The following is a 24,671-nucleotide window of genomic DNA, read 5'->3' on the forward strand; positions in this document are numbered from 1 at the left end:
TCGTCTCTTATACCGCCTGCATTAGGCAGGTGGGTTCTTCCTAGAAGCCCTCTGGGACTCCGGGGTTACACTAAAAGCTCATTTGCTAAGTGGTGTCAGACTCTTTGCAACCCTGTGGGCTGTAACCTGCCAGCAAGGTTCTCTGGCAAAAATACTGGAGTGGTTTGCCATTTCCTTCTCCAGGATCTTAAAACCCATTTCATCATTAAGAACAATATAAAAGACCAAGTTTTCTGGGATGCTCTAAACTTGTAGGTTTTTCCAAGCAGGGCTAACTGCTATCCAATGCCACCATAAACATATTTTAATCCAAACCCAGGGTAAAGATAACTCCCGATTACCATGAGAAGGGACCATCTGGAGCCATATCAGATACTTTTTAAAGCCCTCGACTGACATTAGTGAGCTTCTGCAGAAACTGGACCCACTTTCGAAGTGTGTATCAAACCAGACTGACACAATTGTCATCTATACTTTTATATAGCCAACGCAAAAAAGAAAAACAAAGTGAAACAAAAATAGAAGTTCTAGCACAGTGCCAAGGAATGAAAAGTCTTTCTTAGAAATGTGCTCCATTGCTAAATCACACTCAACATCTATTATGCCATCTAGTACTTTCATCTCTTATCACTCTGTACATAAGCATTTAAATGCAACCCTAATTGTTTCTGGACATTTATTCTCAAACAGTTGATACACACATATCTCAAAGGCATACATGAAATTATACTACCATGTACAAGAGCTTTAATCCACAAAAATGCAGACTTAATTTTTACATTTTTAAATAACTTATTTTCAACACAAATTTAAGTAGCAGTTTATACTGGAGTTAAGATACACCTGATATCCTCTATTAAAATTTACTACCCTACCTCCACAAATTTAATTCCTTTTAATCTTACACTGGAGAAGAGTAAAAAAACAACTTTATTTACTTGTTGGAGGGGTATCTAGTCTAGCTGTCTATCTGCTATCTATCCTATTCTAAGCAGGCACCTATGGAAATCCAACAGGCAGACTGTCTCATATGCTTATGTGAAACATTCAGCAAATAATCAAATTTCAAATTTAGTTCTACTTTTCCACGGGCTTTAAAAGAAATAATTAGGTTCTTAAACATTAAAAAAAAAATGTTTAATTTGAGTGTTGTATGTTTCCTAAGAAATGATTTGTTCTTTTTCTTTTTTTTTAATTGGTACAATACACAGAGCTTATTTACATTTCATCAGTTGTATGTGTATTCATTCCATGTACTTCTGCCATCTAAAGTCATCACTTGGAGGCAACAATGGAAAACAGCCGTGTCAGAAGACCTGGGTTCCTCCACTAGCAGTGTGACCTTGAGTAAGCCACCTTAAACTATAAAAGGAATAGCAGCTGGCCTAATACATAATAGCAAGTTATTTCATTTATATACAAATTGATAATCTATTTTGAAATATTTTGAGAGATATGGGAAAAGATTCTTCTTTACATTTTTTTCATAGGAAGACTGGTGCTGAAAAGCACAGGCTTTATAGTCAAGAGTCCTGTGTTTCTGAGATTCTAGTTCTATTGCTAATTAGAGGTGGGACCCTAAGCATATTACTTAATCTCCATACCTTCAATTTCCTTGTATGCTTGAGACAATTCCACTTTTGAGGATTGTTGTAGGGATGAAATGAAGCAATTCAGTAAGTATTCATTCAACATATATTATCTAGTAACCATTCTGCTAGGTGCAATGTTGGCTAAAAATTCCTTTGTCAAATATATATATGTATATATATATATGCCATATACATATATGCCATACACTGTGCCAGACTCCAGAAATTAAAAAAGAAGTCAAAGATATATTAAAACAACATCATGACAAAAAATACTAATTTTACCCATGTACTTTCTTGGAACCAGTCATAGAAATCTGATATGTTTTTGTAAACTGTTACAAACAAATCTACAAGACTGAATCCAGTACACAGTGTCAGGTCTGTATTCAGAAGATAATCCTGAACTAATAAACACATTTCAAGTTTAGTTGTTTACCAGTGGAATGTGTCTAACAGGATACACACAAGGTCACAAACAAGACAAAGATCAGAAGTGATGGTATATTACAATACATTAACTAGTATAGGGCCTGGCACAGGATAAGTGCTCATAAATATTGATCAAAAGAATTGAATCTGGGTCCCAACTCAGCCACTTTCACAGTGAGTGATTCTGGGTAAGTTATTAACTTCTCTAGGCCTTAGTTCTCTGTAAAGTAGAAATGTGTCTGCTTTACCTATCTCATAGGACTGTTGTGATCAGATGAAATCACATAAGAATGTATCTAGTGCTAATACCAAGGTAATTGTGACACACTTGACTACTGCTACCAATTAGCTTACAAGCCTGCTTGTAGGGGTAAGATGTTAACATGTGAATGCCAGGAAAGAAATAGCACCATGATCTACTGAAACAAACAAAAACAACCCATAACATACTTCTTAAAACTGTCATATTCCTTGCGATGAAAAGAGCTGGTCATTGTCAAACTGGTGCTGTGTCTTTTCTAACCCCCAGGTTACAGCAGCAGACTCTGCTGAGTGACCTCTTGCAAGGCTGAAGCCCCCAGTCCACGCAGGATGCAAAGGGTTCGAATCTGAGGAGCAGCTGGACCTTATCTCCATTCCAGGTCCTAATAAAGCAGTACGGATAAGGTGCCTTTGCAGTTAGCCGAGCAAAGAAAACCACGGCGCATAGACACTTCCACCTTCCACAGGCGGAGGGACAGCCCGCCAGCCCACCTCACTTCGGCCGGGACCCCCGAGTCTCCCGCCAAGCCTTGAGCTCTCAGTACCTGCCTCCTGGCACGTAGGCAAGCGCTTCAAGAGGCTTGGGAAGCGCGGCCTGGAACAGCTACTCACTCAGTGGCCGCTTGGCGGACGCCTGCTGTCCAGCTGGCCGAAACTCCCACCGCCACGGCTCCCTAGGCTCCTGGGACTCGCCGTCCTCCTGAGCTCCAAAAGCAGTGACAACAGTCGCCCAGGAACTGAGAAGCGAGAGGCAGACGACAGAGCCCTATACGGAGGAGGATGAACTCTCGGCAAGGTGGCTGTTTGGACACGCCCCCAACCCTCCCTGGAGGCGGAGAGGCTCGGACCCGAGAGGAGGATGTGGACTTAAAGCTCCGCCCTTAGCCCCCATCATCCGCTCGGCACCGCCCCGCCGCCTGCGTGACCCCGCCTCTGACCCGGGGTCGCTCCGCCTTCTCTGGTCGCCTGGCGTGCACGCGCACTTGCCGGCCTGTTTTGACAGCTTCAGGACGTCCTGAAAGGGAGAGAGCAGGAGTTGTCGCGAGAGTTGGCCCCAAGGCTTGTGGGAGCTCTAACTATGGCGAGTTTAGGGGTCGATTCTGAGCAGGAGCCGCTCTTAGGGGACAGGACACCCGGAAGCAGGTGAGCGGATGTTTGGGGAAGGCTCCCCTCACTCTCCTGCGCTGTTGGAACTGGCGCCTTTCCCTGCGTCAGGCTTAGTGGGCAGAATAAGGGGTGCCAGAGCAGCTGGAGCCGGCGGCAAGTCGCGCGAGATTGGAAATGCGCTGCCACTTCCTAGAAAGGGCGTCGAGCCGCGGAGCACCCTTGAGCCTGCGGGTTCTGGTGAATGTGTTAGAGAAGTGCAAACTGCCTCTTGCACTTTCGTTCCGTTGGTGATGCAGCAACCGAATGGCCCTTTACAGAACCGACCACTGTATACGTTTCACGCTGTTTTAATCGGTACTTGGCCTTAATAGTCACTTGACTAATGGCCTTATAATGATACTTTTTTGCAAGTAAACCTAAGATGAGCTCATCTTTGTCTTATGCCAAATGTATAAGTAATAACTGATTTTTAAGCATTTAGGTGATGAGGTGTATTTGGACCCTAGTTTATGGACTGTGATTCAGAGTTGTTTGTTTCTTACTACGCAGTCAAATATGATTTTCACATTTAGGAATACGAAGTTAAGTATCATTTTATTTTATACATACATCATTAACACAGTAAGTTATCCAATAAGTTCACAGGTAAGCTTCAGCTGTCTACAGATGTGTTAATTTTCGCTTTTTTGCCCCTCTTAAGTACCAAACCTTTTTAAAAAATCACTTCGTTTGAAAGCCTGTGGAAAATGTGTTTGTCGAATCCCCGATCCACTAAACAGAATATATGAAATGTAATTTTATTTAGTTTTTCTTTGAGATTATTAAAATGAATATTACTTCTGAAGTATAGTGTAATAGAGTGACGTTCTCTGGGCTTAATGAAGCATTTGTGTCTATGTGCTTCTATATTGATTTGTTCTACAGTGCCATACTTTTCACATCTTTTTTTTTTTTCCCCCCTGCCTATTCTGTTTCTGGCAAACTGTTTGTCCTCACGTTTTTGTTACCTGTTGGCAACCTCTGCTTTTGTTGGTGTCAGCAAACCTCTCTTCCCCTAACTTTACTTTGGGATTTCTAGTTTGCTGTGGCTTTGAAAATCATATACGTAAGTTTAATAGAATTGTGGGTAGTTAGAACACAGAAGCTCTGAATGAAAGCTAAAGATCTCTCCTACTAATCAAGTGTATGAACTTGAGTGCATGGACTTTGTTACTTTTAAGTTTCTTAGCATTGTTTTTGCTTCTTCCTAGTCCTTGGCAGTTTTCCACGTAGATTCAAGGATCCTTGAATTATAGTTAGATGTAGTTTTATGGTACATTCTGTCACTTTGTCCAAATAAGGGTTAGTTACTCAGTCGGGTCCGACTCTTTTTGACCCCATGGACTGTAGCCAGTCAGATTCCTCTGTCCATGGAATTCTCCAGGCAAGAATACTGGATTGGGTAGCCATTTCCCGGCGCTTATTCAAACTCATGTCCATTGAGTCGGTGATGCCATCTAACCATCTCATCCTCTGTTGTCCCTTTCTCCTCCTGCCTTCAGTCTTTCCCAGCATCAATGTATTTTCCAAAGAGTTGGCTCTTGGCTCCAGGTGGCCAAAGTATTGGAGTTTCAGCTTCAGCATCAGTCCTTACAATGAATGTTCAGAATTGGTTTTCTTTAGGATTGATTGGTTTGATCTCCTTGCAGTCCAAGGGATTCTGAAGAGTCGTCTCCAGCACCACAGTTTGAAAGCATCAGTTCTTTGGTGCTCAGCCTTTATGGTCCAACTCTCACATCTGTACATGACTACTGGTAAGATGTTAGCTTTGACTAGATGGACCTTTGTTGCCAAAGTAATGTCTCTCTTTTTTTAAATGAACTGTCTAGGTTGGTCATAGCTTTTCTTCCAAGAAGCAAGTGTCTTTTAATTTCATGGCTGCAGTCACCATCTGCAGTGATTTCGGAGCCCAAGAAAATAAAAGTCTCTGTCATTGTTTCCATTGTTACCCCATCTGTTTGCCGTGAAGTGGTGGGACTGTATGCCGTGATCTTCATTTTTTGAATGTTGAATTGTAAGCCAGCTTTTTCACTCTCCTCTTTAACCTTCATCAAGAGACTCTTTACTTTCTGCCATAAGGGTGGTATCATCCTCATATCTGAGATTATTGATTTTTCTTCTGGCAATCTTGATTCCAGCTTGTGCTTCATCCAGCCTGGCATTTCACGTTTCATGTGATGTATTCTGCATGTAAGTTAAGTAAGCAGGGTGACAATATTCAGCCTTGACGTACTCTTTTCCCTATTTTGAACCAGTCTAATGCTCATTAGGTTCCATTTAAATTCAGATGTTCTGTCCATCTGAATTTAGATTTAGCATTTTTATAAATAAAAAGAGAGTACTTTGAAAATAATTCACTAAGTTTCAGTTCAGTTCAATCACTCAGTTGTGTCTGACTCTTTGCGACCCCATGAATCACAGCATGCCAGGCCTCCCTGTCCATCACCAACTCCTGGAGTTCACTCAGAGTTGCGTCCATCGAGTCAGTGATGCCATCCAGCCATCTCATCCTCTGTCGAACCCTTCTCCTCCTGCCCCCAATCCCTCCCAGCATCAAAGTCTTCTCCAGTGAGTCAACTCTTTACATGAGGTGGCCAAAGTACTGGAGTTTCAGCTTTAGCATCATTCCTTCCAAAGAAATCCCAGGGTTGATCTCCTTCAGAATGGACTGGTTGGATCTCCTTGCAGTCCAAGGGACTCTCAAGAGTCTTCTCCAACACCACAGTTCAAAAGCATCAATTCTTTGGCACTCAGCCTTCTTCACAGTCCAACTCTCACATCCATACATGACCACAGGAAAAACCATAGCCTTGACTAGAGGGACCTTAGTTGGCAAAGTAATGTCTCTGCTTTTGAATATATTATCTAGGTTGGTCATAACTTTTCTTCCAAGGAGTAAGCGTCTTTTAATTTCATGGCTGCAATCATCATCTGCAGTGATTTTGAAGCCCAAAAAAATAAAGTCTGACACTGTTTCCACTGTTTCTCCATCTATTTCCCATGGAGTGATGGGACCGGATGCCATGATCTTCGTTTTCTGAATGTTGAGCTTTAAGCCAACTTTTTCACTCTCCTCTTTTACTTTCATCAAGAGGCTTTTTAGTTCCTCTTCACTTTCTGCCATAAGGGTGGTGTCATCTGCATATCTGGGGCTATTGATATTTCTCCCGGCAATCTTGATTCCAGCTTGTGTTTCTTCTAGTCCAGCGTTTCTCATGATATGCTCTGCATAGAAGTTAAATAAGCAGGATAACAATATACAGCCTTGACGTACTCCTTTTCTTATTTGGAACCAGTCCATTGTTCCATGTCCAGTTCTAACTGTTGCTTCCTGACCTGCATACAGATTTCTCAAGAGGCAGGTTAGGTGGTCTGGTATTCTCATCTCTTTCAGAATATTCCACAGTTTATTGTGATCCACACAGTCAAAAGCTTTGGCATAGTCAATAAAGCAGAAATAGATGTTTTTCTGGAACTCTCTTGCTTTTTCCATGATCCAGCAATGTTGGGAATTTGATCTCTGGTTCCTCTGCCTTTTCTAAAACCAGCTTGAACATCAGGAAGTTCGCGGTTCACATATTGCTGAAGCCTGGCTTGGAGAATTTTGAGCATTACTTTACTAGTGTGTGAGATGAGTGCAATTGTGCGGTAGTTCGAGCATTCTTTGGCGTTACCTTTCTTTGGAATTGGAATGAAAACTGACCTTTTCCAGTCCTGTGGCCACTGCTGAGTTTTCCAAATTTGCTGGCATATTGAGTGCAGCACTTTCACAGCATCATCTTTCAGGATTTGAAGTAGCTCTATTGGAATTTCATCACCTCCACTAGCTTTGTTCATAGTGATGCTTTCTAAGGCCCACTTGACTTCACATTCCAAGATGTCTGGCTCTAGATGAGTGATCACACCATCGTGATTAGTTTACTGTCTTTAAAAACATAGTTTCCCTAGTAAAAGGAACGGATGTAACACTAATTAGTAAGGCCTGTTCTCTTTGAATAAATTGCAAAAACATGAATCTATTTCACCACTAACCTTTCATCACTAAGAAGGCTGATTCTGATTTACTGATCTGGTGAGTCCTTAGTGATTGGAATGAACACTGACCTTTTCCAGTCCTGTGGCCACTGCTGAGTTTTCCAAATTTGCTGGCATATTGAGTGCAGCACTTTCACAGCATCATCTTTCAGGATTTGAAATAGCTCTATTGGATTTACTGATCTGGTGAGTCCTTAGTGATCCCCATTGACCCTATCCATAGAGTTGAAGAGCGCAGGGGTTGGTAAACTTTTCTTGTAAAGGCCTGTATGGTAAATATTTTAGGCTTTGCAGGCCAGGAGGCAAAATCAAAGTTATTATATACATACTTAGATAACAAGAAAGTAAGCTTCCATAAAATTTTTCCAGTAATGAAATCTAAAATTTAACAGTAAAAGAATACAGTTTTTTATAATACAGGTCTAATAGATGAATAGAATTCTTGTGAGGGTGGCATTTTGTTTAATTGGAGTTCAAAGTTAATGTTTTCTCTCATAGAATTAATCACAAATATTCATCTGTAAAAAATATTCTTAGGTCACAGACCACACAGAAACAGGTGGTAGGACAGATTTGGCCTATATAGACAGTAGTTGAATATCCTTACGTCTTAGAGGTGCTTAAAATTTTTCTTTGCAGCTTCAGCCTAATCTCTGTAAAACAGACACCCTGGTAGGCTGCAATCCATGTGGTCGTGAAGAGTCGGACACGACCAAGCGACTTCACTTTTCACTTTCATGCATTGGAGAAGGAAATGGCAACCCACTTCAGTGTTCTTGCCCAGAGAATCCCAGGGACGGGGGAGCCTGGTGGGCTGCCGTCTATGGGGTCGCACAGAGTCGGACACGGACTGCAGCGACTTAGCAGCAGCAGCAGCAGCACTCATGGCTGTTTAGAGGATCCTTTATGAAACATTCTCAGTTTATTTCTGTCTTTTAATTTCTATAATGTTACATGACCACACGTGACCACACACTCCTTTCTCTTATCCTTTTTCAGTATGTGTTCTTTTTTGCTCTTCCGGAGTTCACAGATGGTCTCTGGTAAAGATATGATTTTATTTTTTCCCTCAGGAAATCCAATCTTTTTTTTTTTTGGCAAGTAAAGTATGGCTGCTTACCCAGAATCCTTCTGTTAGATCTTGATCTATTGAACCTAAATATGGTACCTTTTACTTATTCCTGTTGAATTTTATCTAGCTAAGTTTGGTTATCAGTTTACTCCAATATGTTGTATATTCCTCATTGTTTAAGTCACAACTTTGATAAGCATGCTGTCGTTTGAGGTAGAGTTTGAAATGAAAATATTGGACAGGGTAAAACCCTTAGCACTGCAATTTTACTTGAAGGAGAGTCTCAAGTGGAGAACTAATACCAGAATACAGCAATGATAATAGAAAGGAACCAAAATGTTAAGTCACCTTGGAAGTGCAGAATTTTTTCTTTTGCATTAATGATACAAGAAGGAAGCCTTTGGGAAGTTACTCTCAGTCATGTGACAGGGTTGGTTGAATCATGAAGGTTAAGAAAATGTAGTAAAAATGATAACGTGATTGAAGGACAGTTATATTCTCCTATATTCCTACTATTTCCAGCAAGGAATAAAGATCCGTTTCTTCACCAAAGTTTAATTTTTGAATTGAAAAGAAGGAAAAGTAAAATATTTGTTTTGAAACATTTTAAATTCAGAAAAATGAACAATACAGTGTAATAAACATCAAATTACCCTGTCACTGTTAGCCTTTTCCACACTGTTCAAATTTCTCTTTCTACACACACACACACACACACACACACACGCCTCTTGCCAAATTGCAAACATTATGTCACTTTATACTGAATATTGTAGTCTTCAGCCTACATCTCCCCAAAACATATTCATTCTTTTACATAGTAGTTTATCACTGTTACCACAGCTGGAAATACACTATTAGTTCAAAATATATTCACTGTACTTATATTTTTCCACTTGTTCCAAAAATACAGTTTATAGCTATTATTTTTTAAATCATATCTAAGTAATGTTCCGACTTTGATCCTTTAGGTCTTTTTAGACTCTACCATCCTAAAACTGTCCCCTGACCTTCTTTTCTATTCTTCCCAACGTTGAGTCCTCTGGCAAGTCTAGGTTAGTTTTCTGTTTTCTTTGGAACATCTCACATTCTGGATTTGTGGACTACTTCTGAGTAGATCCTGGTCAAACATTTCTGGCAAGAATATCCCATGTCTTATGTTGAGAACATCCCAGTATGTCAGGGGGTAGTGGATGCCAGGCTATCCCACTGTTGGGAATGCCAAGCTTGACTACTTGGTTAAGGGGGTTACTGGTATATCTCTCCATTATAAAGGCTCATTTTCCATTTTCTGACTAGTAAGTCGACAGACAGGTGATACTTTGAGGCCATGTGACCTTCCAACCAGTTATATTTGGATTCACTGATGCTCTTTGCTTTTATCCATTGTTACATGGAGCGTAATAGTGATTTTCTATCTTCCCTTTAATATTTGATAGCTGTCATTGAAAGAAGAAAGACTTTTGACTGACTTTCAAGTCAAAGTTACTCAAAAAATTTTATTACATTTTTTTCAGAATCAAATAGTTTTCTTCTCTTGGTTCTATGACTTAGATAGGATCTGAGTAAATTGATTATTTGAAATGTTTAGGCTTATTTTAGTGATACTTTTATTTATGGTTATCAATTAGATTTCTGTTCTTCAGAGAATAAAAATGAGTTCATTAAAATTATAGTAGTAACCCAGTACTTTAAAGATATACCAGAATTCCGTGTGTGGGATTGAATGGTGTATATTTTGCTGATATATGGAATGTAAAAAGTCATTTTCTGTTATGTTTGTCTTAATTCTTTGAGAACATAATGCTCATATTAAGGTAAATTTGCTAATTCTTTTTGTATGTATATGTGAAAATGTAAGGAGTACACGCACTAATGTATCACCTGACAAAGGTAGTCTGTATGATTAATATACTTACCCTTAATCCAGGTCACAGGCTTATATGAAAACTTAGCCTAGCCTGGAGGGACCTTGGTCTCTCTTTGGTCCACTAACAGAACTTGTCTGGTAACTCATGTTGGAGCAAAGGCAAGTGTTTCAGGAGGTCTCAGGCCTAGGAATGTCTTAAGTCACATCAAACCTTCTTGATGTCACTTATATTAATTTTGTTTCAAGTACCCAGCCAAAATAGTTTCCTACAGCAAAGTTAATTTGATGTCATCAAGTAGAGCATGTCATCATGGTGACAGTTATTATTTTTTTTAATTAAAAATTTATTTTTGGCTGTGCTAGGTCGTCGTTGCTGCTTGAGCTTTTCTCTAGTTGCAGCGAGTGAGGTCTACTCTCTAATTGCCCTGCACCGGCTTCTCGTTTTGGTGACTTCTTTTGTACCGGCTGTAGGGCGTGCAGGCTTCAGTAGTTGGGGCACCTGGGCTCAAGAGTTGTTGCTCCCGAGCTCTAGAGGGAGCACGGGCTTAGTTGCTCCACAGAAGGTGGGATCTTCTGGAACCAAGGATTGAAACCACGTCTCCTGCATTGGCAGGTGAATTCTTTACCACTGAGCCACCAGGAAACCCCTGTTATTATCTTTTAATAGTTACTAGTTATTTGTCCCACCTGTAGGAGATTGAAGTAACTAGTTTATTTATTTTTATATACTTTATTCATTTTGTCAGTTTAGCAAATTTCAACACTTTTGTTCATAAGTTTTGTAGCATGCCAACAATAGCAAAATAATTGGTTCACAAAATATTTTGCCTGTTTCAGCTACCTCATGTCTCCCTAGTTTCTGTGCACAATGATGCATAAATACAATCCATGGAAATTAAAAGATATAATGCTTACATATAGATGAGTTAATATAGTAAAAACCATTATTGGTAAATTAGACCTCTGTCATATAATTTTCATGACTTCAAGAGAGAGAAAATAAAATTGTGCCACAGAAAGATTTGCATATAATGAGCTAACTTGATACTACTTTTTTTCTTATTTACACTTAGAGAATGGGATATTATAGAAACTGAGGAGCATTATAAGAGCCGATGGAGATCTATTAGGATTCTGTATCTTACTATGTTTCTTAGCAGTGTAGGTAAGTATTAAATTATAAGTAATTTTTAAAATTTAGATAAAACACCATATTTGAATGTCATTTAATTAAATTTTTTTTATTGTGGTAAAACCCATATAACATCAAATGTACCATCTTAACCATTTCTAAGGTCAGAATGTTAAATGTATCTAGATGGTAGTAACCAGTCTCCAGAACTTTTGTGTCTTGTAAAAACTGAAACTCTATACCAATTAAACAGTGACTCATTTCCCCTTCCTCATTTCCCTTTCCTCATCATTAACATCAATGATGTTAATCATCATTTTGCTTTGTTTCTATGAATTTGACTACTCTAGATATTCACATAAATGGAATCATACAGTATTTTTCATTTTGTGACTGATTTATTTCATTTAGTATTACGTCCTTAAGTTTCATTTGTATTGTAGCATGTGTCAGTATTTCCTTCTTTTTTAAGGCTAATAGTCTGTTGTATAAATTGTAGGAGAGGGATGATTTTCCCTTTATTTTCTTGATATTTACAGCTGGGGCCTGCTAATTAAACTGACAAAAGGCAGATCATCAGGAGAAGATCATAAAAATTTAGTTGATGTTAATATTTTTTCTGTTTCACAGGGGACTTCATAGAGAAGTGAAAACCCCAAAGAAACATTCAGGACATTATATACTATTTTAATAAAGGGCTGTAGTTGTAGAGAACTGACTAGACAAAGGAAAGGGGTTGGGTTTCGGGGGATGGTAATTGTGGGAAAGTGACTCGGAAATACATGGGGGACACTAATGGAGGATGCAGGTTGTTTTGTAAGTTTTGCTTGTAACAGGCTTAGCTCAGCACCTGTGCATCATCTCCCATGATAAGATTGTTTTCTTCTTCCTGGTACTGGAAGAGTACATTTCTCAGTGGAAATTTATGTCCTGTTTTTAGGCAGAAATGGGGAGGGCAGAGAGGCCTACTGTGTCTCCTGTTAGTTACCTTCAGCTCAAAATAATCAATATGCTAAAGCAGCATGTTTTGAAATAACATGTTTTGATCCCCTTCAGTGTACACCACATCTTGTTTATCCATTTATTTGTTGATGAAATTTGAGTTAATTTGATGTCTTATTTCTTAGAAATAGCTGCTGTGAACATGAGTGTGCAAATATCTCATTAACATCCTGCTTTCAGTTCTTTTGGGTATATAAGAAGTGAAATTGCTATATCATATGATAATTCTATTTTTAATTTTTTGAGGAAGTGCTATACTTTGTCCCATAGCTGCTGCTGCATTTTACATTACCATTGACAGTCAGGGTCCAAATTTTTCTGCATCTTCACCAACTCTTATGTTTATTTAATAGTAGTCAAACTAATGGGGCTTCCCAGGTGGCTCAATGGTAAAGAACCCACCTGCCAATGTAGGAGACTCAGGTTCAATCTTTGGATAGGAAAGATCCCCTGGGAAAGGAAATGGCAACCCACTCCAGTATTCTTGCCTGGGAAATCCAGTGGACAGAGGAGCCTGCTGGGCTACAGTCCATGCCGTCGCAAAAGAATCTCCACAACTTAGCAACTAAATAGCAACAAGTCATTCTAATGGGCATGAGATGGTAGCTTATTGTGATTTTGATTTGCATTTCCTTGATGATTATTTACACTGGGCATCTTTTCACGTGCGTATTGGCCATCTATATATGATCTTTGAAGAAATGTCTGTTCAAGTCCTTTCCCCATTTTTTTAAAAAATAATGTTTTTGTTGTTTTGTTTTTATTGAGCGGAGCCTGGTGGGCTGCCATCTGTGGGGTTGCACAGAGTCGGACACGACTGAAGCGACTTAGCAGCAGCAGCAGCAGCAAAGTTCTTCATATATTCTGAATATAACCTCAGATAAGATATATGATTCGCAAATATTTTCTACTATTCCAGGACTTTTTTTTTCACTCTGCTGATTGTGCCCTTTGTTCATAAAAGTTTTAAATGTTGATGTAGGTCAGCAGATCTATTTTTTTCTTTTGTTGCCTGTGAACCTCATTTAACTTTTATATTGATACATACAAATAGTAAAGTGCTCAGTCATGTCCAACTCTGCGACCCCATGCACTACACAGTCCATGGAATTCTCCAGACCAGAATACTGGAGTGGGTAGCCCCTTCTCCAGGGGATCTTCTCAATCCAGGGAACGAACCCAGGTCTCCTACATTGCAGGTGGATTCTTTACTGGCTGAGCCACAATGGAAGCCTGAGTGAAGTGCAAAAATCTTAATTTATATAGCTTGATGCATTTTAGCCTATTAACATTATTTCTGAAAATATATTTATTAAAAAGTTAATCTTTATTAGGACTGAGTGAAGTGCAAAAATCTTAATTTATATAGCTTGATGCATTTTAACCTATTAACATTATTTCTGAAAATATATTTATTAAAAAGTTAATCTTTATTAGAAAAAAATTAAGAACTGTAATTGTGTTGAAATGCTAAGGAATATACATGTTTTTTCTTAAATACTATATATATATAGTATTTCTTAATACTGTGATAGTTTTTAAAGGAATGTTTTAGGGGATTAATTTTTTTTTTTCCAAGCTTGGACCCTCTAAGTCCATAGGCACTAATTTTACAACTGGTTTCTTTCCCTGAGATGGATTTAGTGGTCATTTGACTAAATTTTTTTCCATATTCTTTCTGTTAATCCCGGGTTGCTCTCTTGTTCACTTGCCAATCTTCTTTATGATTCAACATTGAGTAAAAACAGATTTTAAATAAAGCTAAAACTAAAGAAAAGTACAAAATAAAAGATATTTTCAATATTTTATTGGGTTGTATATTGTTATGCTCTCTACAAATATCAGGAAAAAAATGTTGATTCAAATCGGCTTGAACAAGTTTGTTAACGACCTGATAATGATGACCAATAAATGCAGGACATCAAAACTGATCACTTTAATTTATATTGGTAATTTTTTTTCCTGTCAATAAAATCCTTAAGAAAAGCAAACAAACAAAAAATTGGCTTGAACAGTGATGTTGTCTTATGAGATGTCCACAGGGGAACAGCTCCAGGTGACCTTCACTGGCTCTACTTCTGAATAAATGTTTTGGTTTCGCCCTCTCCTTCATATTGCTTTCATCCATAGGCTGTAGCAAGGGTGCAGCAGCACTTCCAGGTGTCAGTCCTTTCACGGCAGGTTTTACTGACTGAAAGGGACTTATTTTTTAAACCTCCAAAGAGATGAGGAGTCCTTTCCTGGATGTCCCAAAGTAGACCTCTCCTCATTTCTCACCAATCAGAACGGGGTTACCTGTTAACTTCTAAACCCATCATCAGCTAGAATATTGGGACCTCAGGATTGACCCTCTGGAATTTGGGGTGGACACGGTGTCCTGTAAAGTCTGTGACTTTGTGAAGGAGTGATAAATACTTTAATACAACCAGGATTCTATCAGGAAGTGGGGGGTGCAAATGAATGTTGTTCAGGTAGCAAGCTCTGCAACAATTGTTTTTCATTTAAAACACTTCTAATTTTTTAGTACTCAATTATCTAATTTCAAATCAAACAGCAAAAAAATTTTAATTTTATATTTTAATTGGTTTAATTGGTTAAACATTTTACCTGTTTACAAGTTTCTTGATTGTGCAATAGTAGTCTTGTTTTCAAATATTTGTTGACTCTTTCAACCCTGTTTTCATCAAAGTCATTGTGTTAATTCAAAATACACTAAAATGAAACTAATAATTAAATTATTTTTTAAGTCAGACTTTTCTCAAATCTGGTGCTCTGTTTCAGTCTAGAAGGGTGGGATGAGAGGGGAGGTGGGAGGGAGGTTCACAAGGAAGGGGACGTATGTATACCTATGGCTGATTCATGGTGATATATGGGAGAAACCAGTGCAATATATAATATTATCCTCCAATTAATAATAAAAAATAAACCAGGCTTTTAAAAAAGGAACGAAGTACTGACACTGCTGCAACATTGATGAACCTTGAAAGTATTATCGAAGAAAGAAACCAGACAAGAAAAACACATAGTGTATGATTCTATTCATATGAAAATCCAGGAAAGGAAAACCTATAGAGACAGAAAGTAGATTTCTGGGTTGCTTATAGCTGTAGGGGCGAGGATGGAGGGTAACAGAGGATAACTAAAGAGTCCAGGGTTTCTTTTTGAAGTGACTATGGTATTCTAAAATTGACTATAGTGATGGTTGCATATATTTGGAATACTAAAACCCATTGAATCACATATTTTAAATGGGTGAATTCTATGTGAATTATAGCTTAATATAATACTCTTTAAAAAATAGCTTTGATATGATTTTGATTGGATGTGCCTAATATTTAAAATTGACATAGTATTGGAGTTAACCATTACAGTTGTGTGTGTGTTAAGTCCTTTCAGTCATGTCCGACTCTGTGCTATCCCATGGATTGTAGCCCTCCAGGCTCCTCTGTCCATGGAATTCTCCAGGCAAGAATACTGGAGTGGGTTTCCATGTCCTCCTCCAGGGGATCTTCCTGACACAGGGATCAAACCCGGGTCTCTTATGTCTCCTGCATTGACAGGCGGGTTCTTTACCAGTAGCACCATCTGGGAAGCCCAGTGATAATCATCGCAGTTATCAAGCAATAAAAGCTAGCAGAGACAATTTTCTTTTAAGGTTTGCCCATCTTGAGGAATCCTGGTTATTTTTAGCCACTGTCCCCTTTAAAGGTCATTTTCCTTCTTCTTAGTCCTCCCTACAGTCAATTATTTCTCTCAAATAAAACAGATTACAATGGAGAAGGCAATGGCAACCCACTCCAGTATTCTTGCCTGGAGAATCCCATGGACAGAGGAGCCTGGCGGGCCCCATGGGGTCGCGAAGAGTGAGACACAACTTAGCAACAAGCATGCACACACATCCTTTAGACCTAATGTGTGCAGTTTGGCTCATCTCATTAAAGATGCTTGATGTCGTCACTGGTTAATTTCCTTTTATTTTCCCACAGACTTTTTCATAGATGCCATTTTTCAAAATCTGTATGGGTTTTTTTTTTCCTGTTTGTTTTGTTCTGTTGTGAATTGCTTTGCTTTGGTGAACTTGTGCTAGTGTGCTTAGCTCACAGACGTCCGAGCCACTGTGAATTTTCTTCATCTCCGTAAATAGTTCATCTGTGCTTCTCCCTAATGACGTTTTATTTTTACCCCCATAAGCAACTGAGGTAGAAAAATAAAATGTTTACCATGGGGAAAAACAAACAAACATTACAAGTTTAGCATTCCTCTATAACAGAGTAGCCTTTCCTCCATTCATTTTTGCTCTAAACGCTTAACAAAGCTTTCAGTAATTTTCATCTACAATAAAGACATGTGAATAAGGAGAAATATAGGTCCTGTGCTTTTATGATGATAATTATAGTGAGGGACTATAATTATATATATTTTCAAGTCTTAAGTATTTATTTTTCTTCTGATAAAATCCCATTGCTTGATAAATTAAACATTTGTGGTAATAAATTTGTAAATTCAGAATGATGTTTTATTTTTATTATTTTATTTATTTATTTATTTATTTATTTAAATTTTTAAATCTTTAATTCTTACATGCGTTCCCAAACATGAACCCCCCCTCCCACCTCCCTCCCCATAACATCTCTCTGGGTAAATTCATGTTTGAAAAATTGTATCTGTAGTGATGAAATTGTAAATATGGATAACAGAATTTGCCTCTTCACAGGATTTTCTATTGTGATAATGTCAATATGGCCGTATCTCCAAAAGGTTTGTACACTTCATTCTTCTCTTAAGTAGCTGTAGTAGTAATAACTCTTATGTAGTTTTCTAGAGAGTCTCGGTAGTATTCTGATTTAATCTTCACTAGAATAACATGAGAATAATTCCTCTAAAGAAGGTTATAAGTGAGGTGACCATACGCTTTATTGGGCAAACCAGAACACTCTTGAAGTGAGAAGAGTATTGTAGCAGAATATAGGATTATATCAGCAGTCCTAGGCAAACAGGTATATGTATGTGTGTGCTTGTGCTCAGCCACTTCAGTCATGTCCAGCTCTTTGCAACCCCATGAACTGTGGCCAGCCAGGCTCCTCTGTCCTTGGGATTCTCCAGGCAATAATACTGGAGTGGGTTGCTATGCCCTTCTCTAGGGACATCTTTCTGACCCAGGGATTGAATCCTTGTCTCCGGCATCTCCTGAATTGCAGGCAGATTCTTTACCCTTGAGCCACCTGGGAAGCCCTTAGATACATGGTCACCTCCTTATTAGCCATTTTCCCATCCTCTTCATACCCCTTCCCTGACAAAAAGGAAACTAGGTTAGACATAGTCTGAATTCCTAAAATGTACACGTTTCATGCTTTCCGATAGAATTAATTGGGGTTGTCAGGTGACGTTGTGGAATGAATAGACAATACACATATTTTGATGCTGTGGTTACTAGATGGGAAGGAGAGAGTGAAAAGAAGATGAAAATTTGTGGGTGCCCTGACATCTCAATTGATCATCAAGTCCTCTCAATTCTACCTTTTAAAAAATATATTTGACGTGTAGCTGTCAATTTTATCTTAAAATTCCAGTAATGAATTTATTTAAAAATCAGTATTTAAGTTGGAAGCATAATTAATCTATAATAATATTTCAGTCAAGGTTTCTGAAGGAATTCTTCTCTAATTCCTAATTCCTGTTCACTCCTTAACTTGCTACAATGTGATTAACTCCTCCTCTACCCTGAAACTGCTCTTGATGAGTTCTTCAAAGACTTAATTACTCACCAAATAAATACTAGATACTTTTCAGTCCTTACTTGAGGTGACATTTGGGTAGTGCTTGACATTGTTGTCCTTTCTCTGCTTCTTGAAACCTTTTAGCTTACCCTAACTCTTTATTCTTAAATTATTTTGTGTCGTTTTCTTTATGAACTTGCTCCTTATATTTTGGTTTTCTCCAGTAGTGTGTATGTGTGTTTCAGCCTAAATCCTGAGCCTTGGCCCACATTATATCTATAGTGAGTTTTAGTTTCATGAGTGTTGATTTCATGTAAAATAATGTTTTAATCAGTTAAAGCTAATTTTAAAAATGGCAATGAAAATGTGGTACGAAATCATTAAAAAGTAAAATTAGTATTTTCCTTCTATATTTCTTTTAAAAATAGCATAAGAAAATAGCATTTTAAGTTAATAATGATAAAAACTACTGTCCCTCACCTCACTTTGGGTTAGAACATTTTCCTATGTGCTTCTATGTCCCTTTACCGTTAACACTTATCATTGAGTGTTGTAACTCTGTGTTACAGAGTTTACCTAACTTCCCTAGTAGGTTGTTAGAATGGCTGGAGGGCTTCAACAAAAATACTAGATATATTTGATGACTGTTTAGAGTTTAAAATTATACTGTACTAAAAAATCCAAAATGAAATACAAGATGTTAATAAATTTTTTATGCCTGCTTTTTTTGCATGCTCAGTTGCAAAATTTATTAGATACATGTACTTGGATGAGCCTAAGGTCCTTCAGATCTTTGCACATTTTCCTCCTTTTTTTCTGGAATGATTTTTTCCTCTGCATCCCTCCCTTCTTCTGCCATTCCCTTCCTCCCTTCTCCACTATTTTCAAGGCTTTGCTCCAGTGTCCCCTCTGAAAAGCCTTTTCTTACTGTCCCTCACCTCACTTTGGATTAGAAGGTTTTCCTCGTGCTTCCATATCCCTTTATCATTAACGCTTACCATTGAGTGTTGTAACTGTGTGTTACAGAGAATGTACCAAACTTTTCTCTACTAGGTTGTTAGAATGGCCGGATGGCTTAACAAAAATACTAAACATATGTGATGAATGTTTAAGGTTTAAAAATTATACTTATTCAGTGGTAAAGAATCCACCTGCAATGCAGGAGACATGGGTTTGATCCCTGGGTTGAGAAGATCCTCTAGAGGAGGAAATGGCAACCTACTCCAGTATTCTTGCTGGGAAAATCCCATAGACAGGAAGGAGTCTAGTAGGCTACAGTACATGGGGTCGAAAAAGAGTCCGATGTGACTGAGCATGCAAAAACACACATAAGGAATTTATTGATATCGTACATTCATTTTAGATTTTATTAACTTAAAATTCTATTTCTTATGCTATCTTTAAAAGAAACATACTAATTTTATAGTATAAATTAGGAAGTAAAATAGGAAGAAATAGTAAAGAAGAAATAGTAAAATAGGAAGAAAAATACTAATTGTATTTTTTAGTGATTTAGTGCCCCAGTGTCGTTGTCATTTTGAAAATTAATTTAATTAAACTTTGTTTTACATGAAATCATTACTCATGAACTTAAAAACTCTTTCCATACTGACAGAGTTATTAGAGTTAGAATAGTAAATTTCACAATTCTGGAGCAACATCTTCTGTGCTTCTGTATATCAAAACTCTTGATTTCAGTGGTCGCTATGTCTAACCTCAGAATTTTCAAAAAGAAGGTATTTGCACAATTAGGTCTACTTAGCATAATACATTGAATTTTGAAATTCACTGCTTTCAGCAAATACTAGAAATCTATTCAAAAGAAAAATTATTGAGGTCATGTGAACATATCACGAGTTCTTTGGCAATACAAATATAACATTTTCACCCAAAATCTTGTGAATTAGTTTTTTCAAGTTATTTCATAATAGTATTATTATAATAATTATAATTATTAATAACTTACTGTGTGCCAGGCACAAACATGTAAATTTTGATTTTCTTAACAACTCTGTGAGGTGGTTATTACCATTCTTGTTTAATGGATAAAGACACTCAGAGAAGTTATGTAGCTTGCCCAAGATCACACAGCTAGAGAATGGCAGAATCAAGCCTATCCAAAACCAAAATCTGACTCTACAGTACTATGTTACCTACTGCCTTAAAATTTTTCATTTTCTTTCTAATTTTATTTATTGAAGTGTAGTTGATTTACAGTGTTTCAGACGTTCAGTAAAGTAATTCAGTTACACAGACATACATATATACATGCATATATATAGTCTTCTTAATTATAGATTATTGCAAACTATTGAATATAGCTCCCTGTGCTATGTAGCAATTTCTTATTGTTTATCAAAATTTTCATTATTAATTTGAGGTTACTATCTCTCTTATGATAATATATTACCACATATTGCTTAGCTTAAAAGTCATCTCTGAGAAAGATAAAAAGCTGGGCCACCCCCCTCCCCCTGCCAGAAAAAAAAAAACCCATAAAACCCAAGCGGTAAATTATCTGTCTGAAAGAAATTTGCTGCTACTGTGAATCTCTGACTTGTGCTTCTGGCCATGGCTGATAGACCGCTATCAGCTGGGTGATTCCTTAGGCTGTGTTGCCCAGCTGCTGCTGCTGCTAAGTTGCTTCAGTATGTCCGACTCTGCGTGGCCCCATAGACAGCAGCCCACCAGGCTCCCCGTCCCTGGGATTCTCCAGGCAAGAACACTGGAGTGGGTTGCCATTTCCTTCTCCAGTGCGTGAAAGTGAAGTCGTTAAGTCGTGTCTGACTCTTAGCGACCCCATGGACTGCAGCCTACCAGGCTCCTCTGTCCATGGGATTTTCCAGGCAAGAGTGCTAGAGTGGGGTGCCATTGCCTTCTCTGGTGTTGCCCAGAGTTGTGCTTAATATCCAGGAAGACTCATATTCTTAAACCTAGATTTTGAATTGGGAAGAGGGGTTATCTATAGGTCCAGGAACATAGTGGGAGTACTCATGCATGAATTATACGATAAAATATAATAATAAAGCTGACATCAGTAAAAATAAAATACTAAGAAATATTAATGTTTTTATTGTATAGGTGACACTCGTTTAGTGCATACTATATGCAGATATGGCTCTAAGCACTCTACATGTATTGCCTTGAATAATTCTCATAACAACTCTGTGAAGTTATCCTTATTTGACAGAAAAAGAGTTAAAGCATGCTGGTTTTTCCCCCTCAGTTATTCAAAAATGCAAGATTTTTTGGAATCAGATGAGTAGAACCTGATTTGGAATCTGCTTGATGGCAGGGAACTGTTTACTCAATTTGTATTCATATTGCCTCACAGGTTTTGTCACAGAGAAGGCCTTAATAGCTGTTAATTGGATGAATAAGCAATAATCTATAAGTAAATAATTGAGGGGACAGCTAGGTGGCACAGTGGTAAGGAATCCACCTGCGAATGCAGGAGACACAAGAGATGCACTTTCGCTCCCTGAGTCAGGAAGACCCCTAGAGTAGGAAGTAGTAACCCACTCCAGTATTCTTGCCTGGAAAATTCCATGGACAGAGGAGCCTGGTGTGCTACAGTCTATGGGGTCGCAAAGAGTCCCACACAACTAAGCACACAGCGCAGACCAGCAAATAGTTGAGAAGGCTTGGACCACAGTTCCCATGGCAAAGCTTTAAGATTTCTAGAACTTTGTCATTATTATTAACATGCTTAGAGAAGAATATTTTGAAATTCAATATATGCTTTGTCTTTTTTTTTTTTAAAGAGAAGCTAACAGATCTGACTTTCACTGAAGTGTGCAAAATCAAACAAGTTTACAGATAAAAAGTGTGTGTGTACATGCCCTTGTGTGCTCATGCACAGGGGAGAGAGAACTAGAGAGGGGGAGAGAGGCAGGCAGAGAGAGAGAGAGGAGTGAGCAGGGGTGGGGTGGGGTGATAGACATACACAGACAGACAGACATGGGGGTTAGGGAGATGTTGCTAATCCAGACCAAAGAGATCCTGGAAGATTTTCCAAAATCAGTTATATCAGAATTGAATTGGGAAGGCCCTCCAGAAATTGACCACCTGAAGGAATGATCAGGGCCAGGGAGTAGGAGGTTAGAAAGGCATTCCTGATGGAAGGCACAGTAGAGAGACCTGTGCAAAAGCCTGGAAGCAAAGAGCTTGACTCATTTTGGAAACTTTAAAAAGTTCTGTATGGCTGGAAGTTAGTAACTGGGGAGGAAGCATGCAGAGAGATGAGGTTGGAGAGGAGAGACAGTGGCCAGCTAGTGAGCTAGTTTTTCGTAAGAAACAGTTCACATTTTATCCTGAAAACAATATGAGGGGGATCATTAGAGGTGGCCAGAGGGCCGGAAACAGGATGCTGTTATTACGGTGAGGGAGAAGCACGCAGCACGCAGGAGCACAGCTAACAGTTCAATTACTAAATTGAACTTTTTGTTCTAGTATAGAACCTGTATCTTCCAAACCATTTTACTTTCCTGTTACAATTCTAGCAGAATTCTAACAGATTGCAGTTTCCCAGTCATTGTAAATAGTATCCAACCAAAATAGCAGACACTGTTGAAAGTGTTACAGGCACCTTCAAGAATCAGTTCACTTTTGTCCATGCAATGAACACTTGACTATGATCAATTAATATCCTGAGAAGACACTTTTATCCTTTTGCTTTCAAATTACTAGACATCTGATATTAAAGTTTAGTTTTCATTGCTTTTTAAATTGTTACATATATGACATGAAGTTGTTACACTTATTCACTCTTATTTCTCATCTGTACAAGCAAAAAATATACCTAAATATCGTCATTTTCAGCTATTTTAAAATACCTTTGGAAAATAAAAGCCCATGGTTTTTCTTGTTAAATTATTCTACCGTTTAACCTGCATATGTTTAACCTTATGTCCCAATATATAATGGTTCTTACTTTTCTAAATTATTATATAAGCTACTGTATATAGAAACAATCTTCTGATTTATTCCATAGTCCCTTTGTAAGCTAGAATTCTCTATTTTCTGAAAGTATTTTCTGAGTTTTAATCATTTAGTTCTTCCCTCAACGTTCATGATATATAAATCCTCTTTGGTAGAATCCTGGATTGTCAGTGCTGAAAAGAAGAATTAGTAGTAGGTTTAATGAGGTAAATTTTATTTGGAATTTGATTATTGTGTGCAGTTAAAAAAGATAACTTCACAGTCCTAACAAATAATAATAAGCTAATAAACTGTAGCATATTGAGTTGCATAAGGGTAAATAATTATATTTATAAGAATTAAAGAATGGCATATAAATTTTATGATGCTATTGTTAGGTATATAATGTAAATATTTTTTTTAACAAGATATTTTTATGGTGCAGAATTTTTATAATTACTCTAAAAGATGAAGCTTTTTAAGCACTTTTCCTTGTGTAGTGAATTGTTAATATAGTTAATGTCAGAAGATTGAATTCCTTACTATAAGTACTAGTGTTATAAGACTTATGTGTTAGAATTATTGATTTTATTTGTTTTAATAAGAAATGTTAAATGGTCAGAAAAAAATGTATGTAGCTTTTTAACTTTACTTTCCTTGGATAACAATTCTTAAAGCATATTTCTTTTTTCTACAGATTGATCAGACTGCTGATGCAAGTTTTTTGGGCTGGGTTATTGCTTCATATAGCCTTGGCCAAATGGTAGCCTCACCTCTATTTGGTTTGTGGTCTAATTACAGACCAAGAAAAGAACCTCTTATTGTTTCCATTTTCATTTCGGTGGCAGCCAATTGCCTCTATGCATATGTCCACGTTCCAGCTTCTCATAATAAATACTACATGTTGGCTGCTCGTGGATTGGTAGGATTTGGGGCAGGTAATATGTATGCATATATATTTTTGATTGTTTTGAACTTACATTCATCCTGACATTCATGGCCCTTTCTTATCTAGGGTCACCTCTTCTCAGTCTCATACCTCATTCAACATACAGATGTCTCATTGCAAATATCTTTCCTATCATTTTGCCTTTTCTAATGATGTTGCTGTTACTTATAGTTTCTCTCTTCTGTTCCCATGGTTCTTCATCCTTCAAGATTCAGTTCAAGTTCTGCATCTTCCATGAAGCTTTCTTAGGCTACCCTACCCCTTAACAGATCTTTCCCTTTAACATGTCTCTAGCATTTGCTTATGTACCTTTTTGTACTGTTTTCATCCTTTATCACCAACTAGATAGTAAACTTGGTGTAACTAGAGACAAATGACCACTTTTAAAAATACTCTGTAGCCCCCAACAGTGTCTCTTCAACATAAGTGCTCAACAAGTGTTTTTGAGTTAAATTGTTAGGATTTCTTTTTCTGTTTCTTATGTCATAGTATAAGTATGCCGAGTGTGTAGCAATTAGTAGTACTCCATTCACTCAATTCTTT

General features: G+C 37.8%; 2 protein-coding genes across 10 annotated transcripts in view; one reads left to right on the forward strand and one right to left on the reverse strand.

Annotated features, from left to right (window-relative positions):
* Positions 1-3,509, reverse strand: part of ABHD18 (abhydrolase domain containing 18) — a 44,283-nt gene extending 40,774 nt beyond the window's left edge. For 2 of the 6 annotated variants that reach the window (XM_069557454.1, XM_069557450.1), the window contains exons 1-2: positions 2,898-3,078; positions 2,475-2,668 (exon numbers count right to left, since the gene is read on the reverse strand). In XM_069557454.1, the coding sequence (XP_069413555.1) occupies positions 2,475-2,490 (16 nt within the window). In that variant the 5' untranslated portion in view covers positions 2,491-2,668; positions 2,898-3,078. Of the gene's footprint in view, positions 1-2,474; positions 2,669-2,830 lie in introns of all 6 variants that reach the window. The other 4 variants (XM_069557456.1, XM_069557451.1, XM_069557455.1 and 1 more) reach the window with 4 other exon arrangements.
* MFSD8 (major facilitator superfamily domain containing 8) overlaps positions 3,221-24,671 on the forward strand; it is a 40,443-nt gene continuing 18,992 nt past the window's right edge. The window contains exons 1-5 of one of the 4 annotated variants that reach the window (XM_069557447.1): positions 3,280-3,428; positions 5,081-5,185; positions 11,482-11,573; positions 17,257-17,300; positions 23,877-24,117. In XM_069557447.1, the coding sequence (XP_069413548.1) occupies positions 11,555-11,573; positions 17,257-17,300; positions 23,877-24,117 (304 nt within the window). In that variant the 5' untranslated portion in view covers positions 3,280-3,428; positions 5,081-5,185; positions 11,482-11,554. Of the gene's footprint in view, positions 3,429-5,080; positions 5,186-11,481; positions 11,574-17,256; positions 17,301-23,876; positions 24,118-24,671 lie in introns of all 4 variants that reach the window. The other 3 variants (XM_069557449.1, XM_069557446.1, XM_069557448.1) reach the window with 3 other exon arrangements.

Source organism: Ovis canadensis, chromosome 17, assembly GCF_042477335.2.
Source record: "Ovis canadensis isolate MfBH-ARS-UI-01 breed Bighorn chromosome 17, ARS-UI_OviCan_v2, whole genome shotgun sequence".
NCBI lineage: Eukaryota > Metazoa > Chordata > Mammalia > Artiodactyla > Bovidae > Ovis > Ovis canadensis.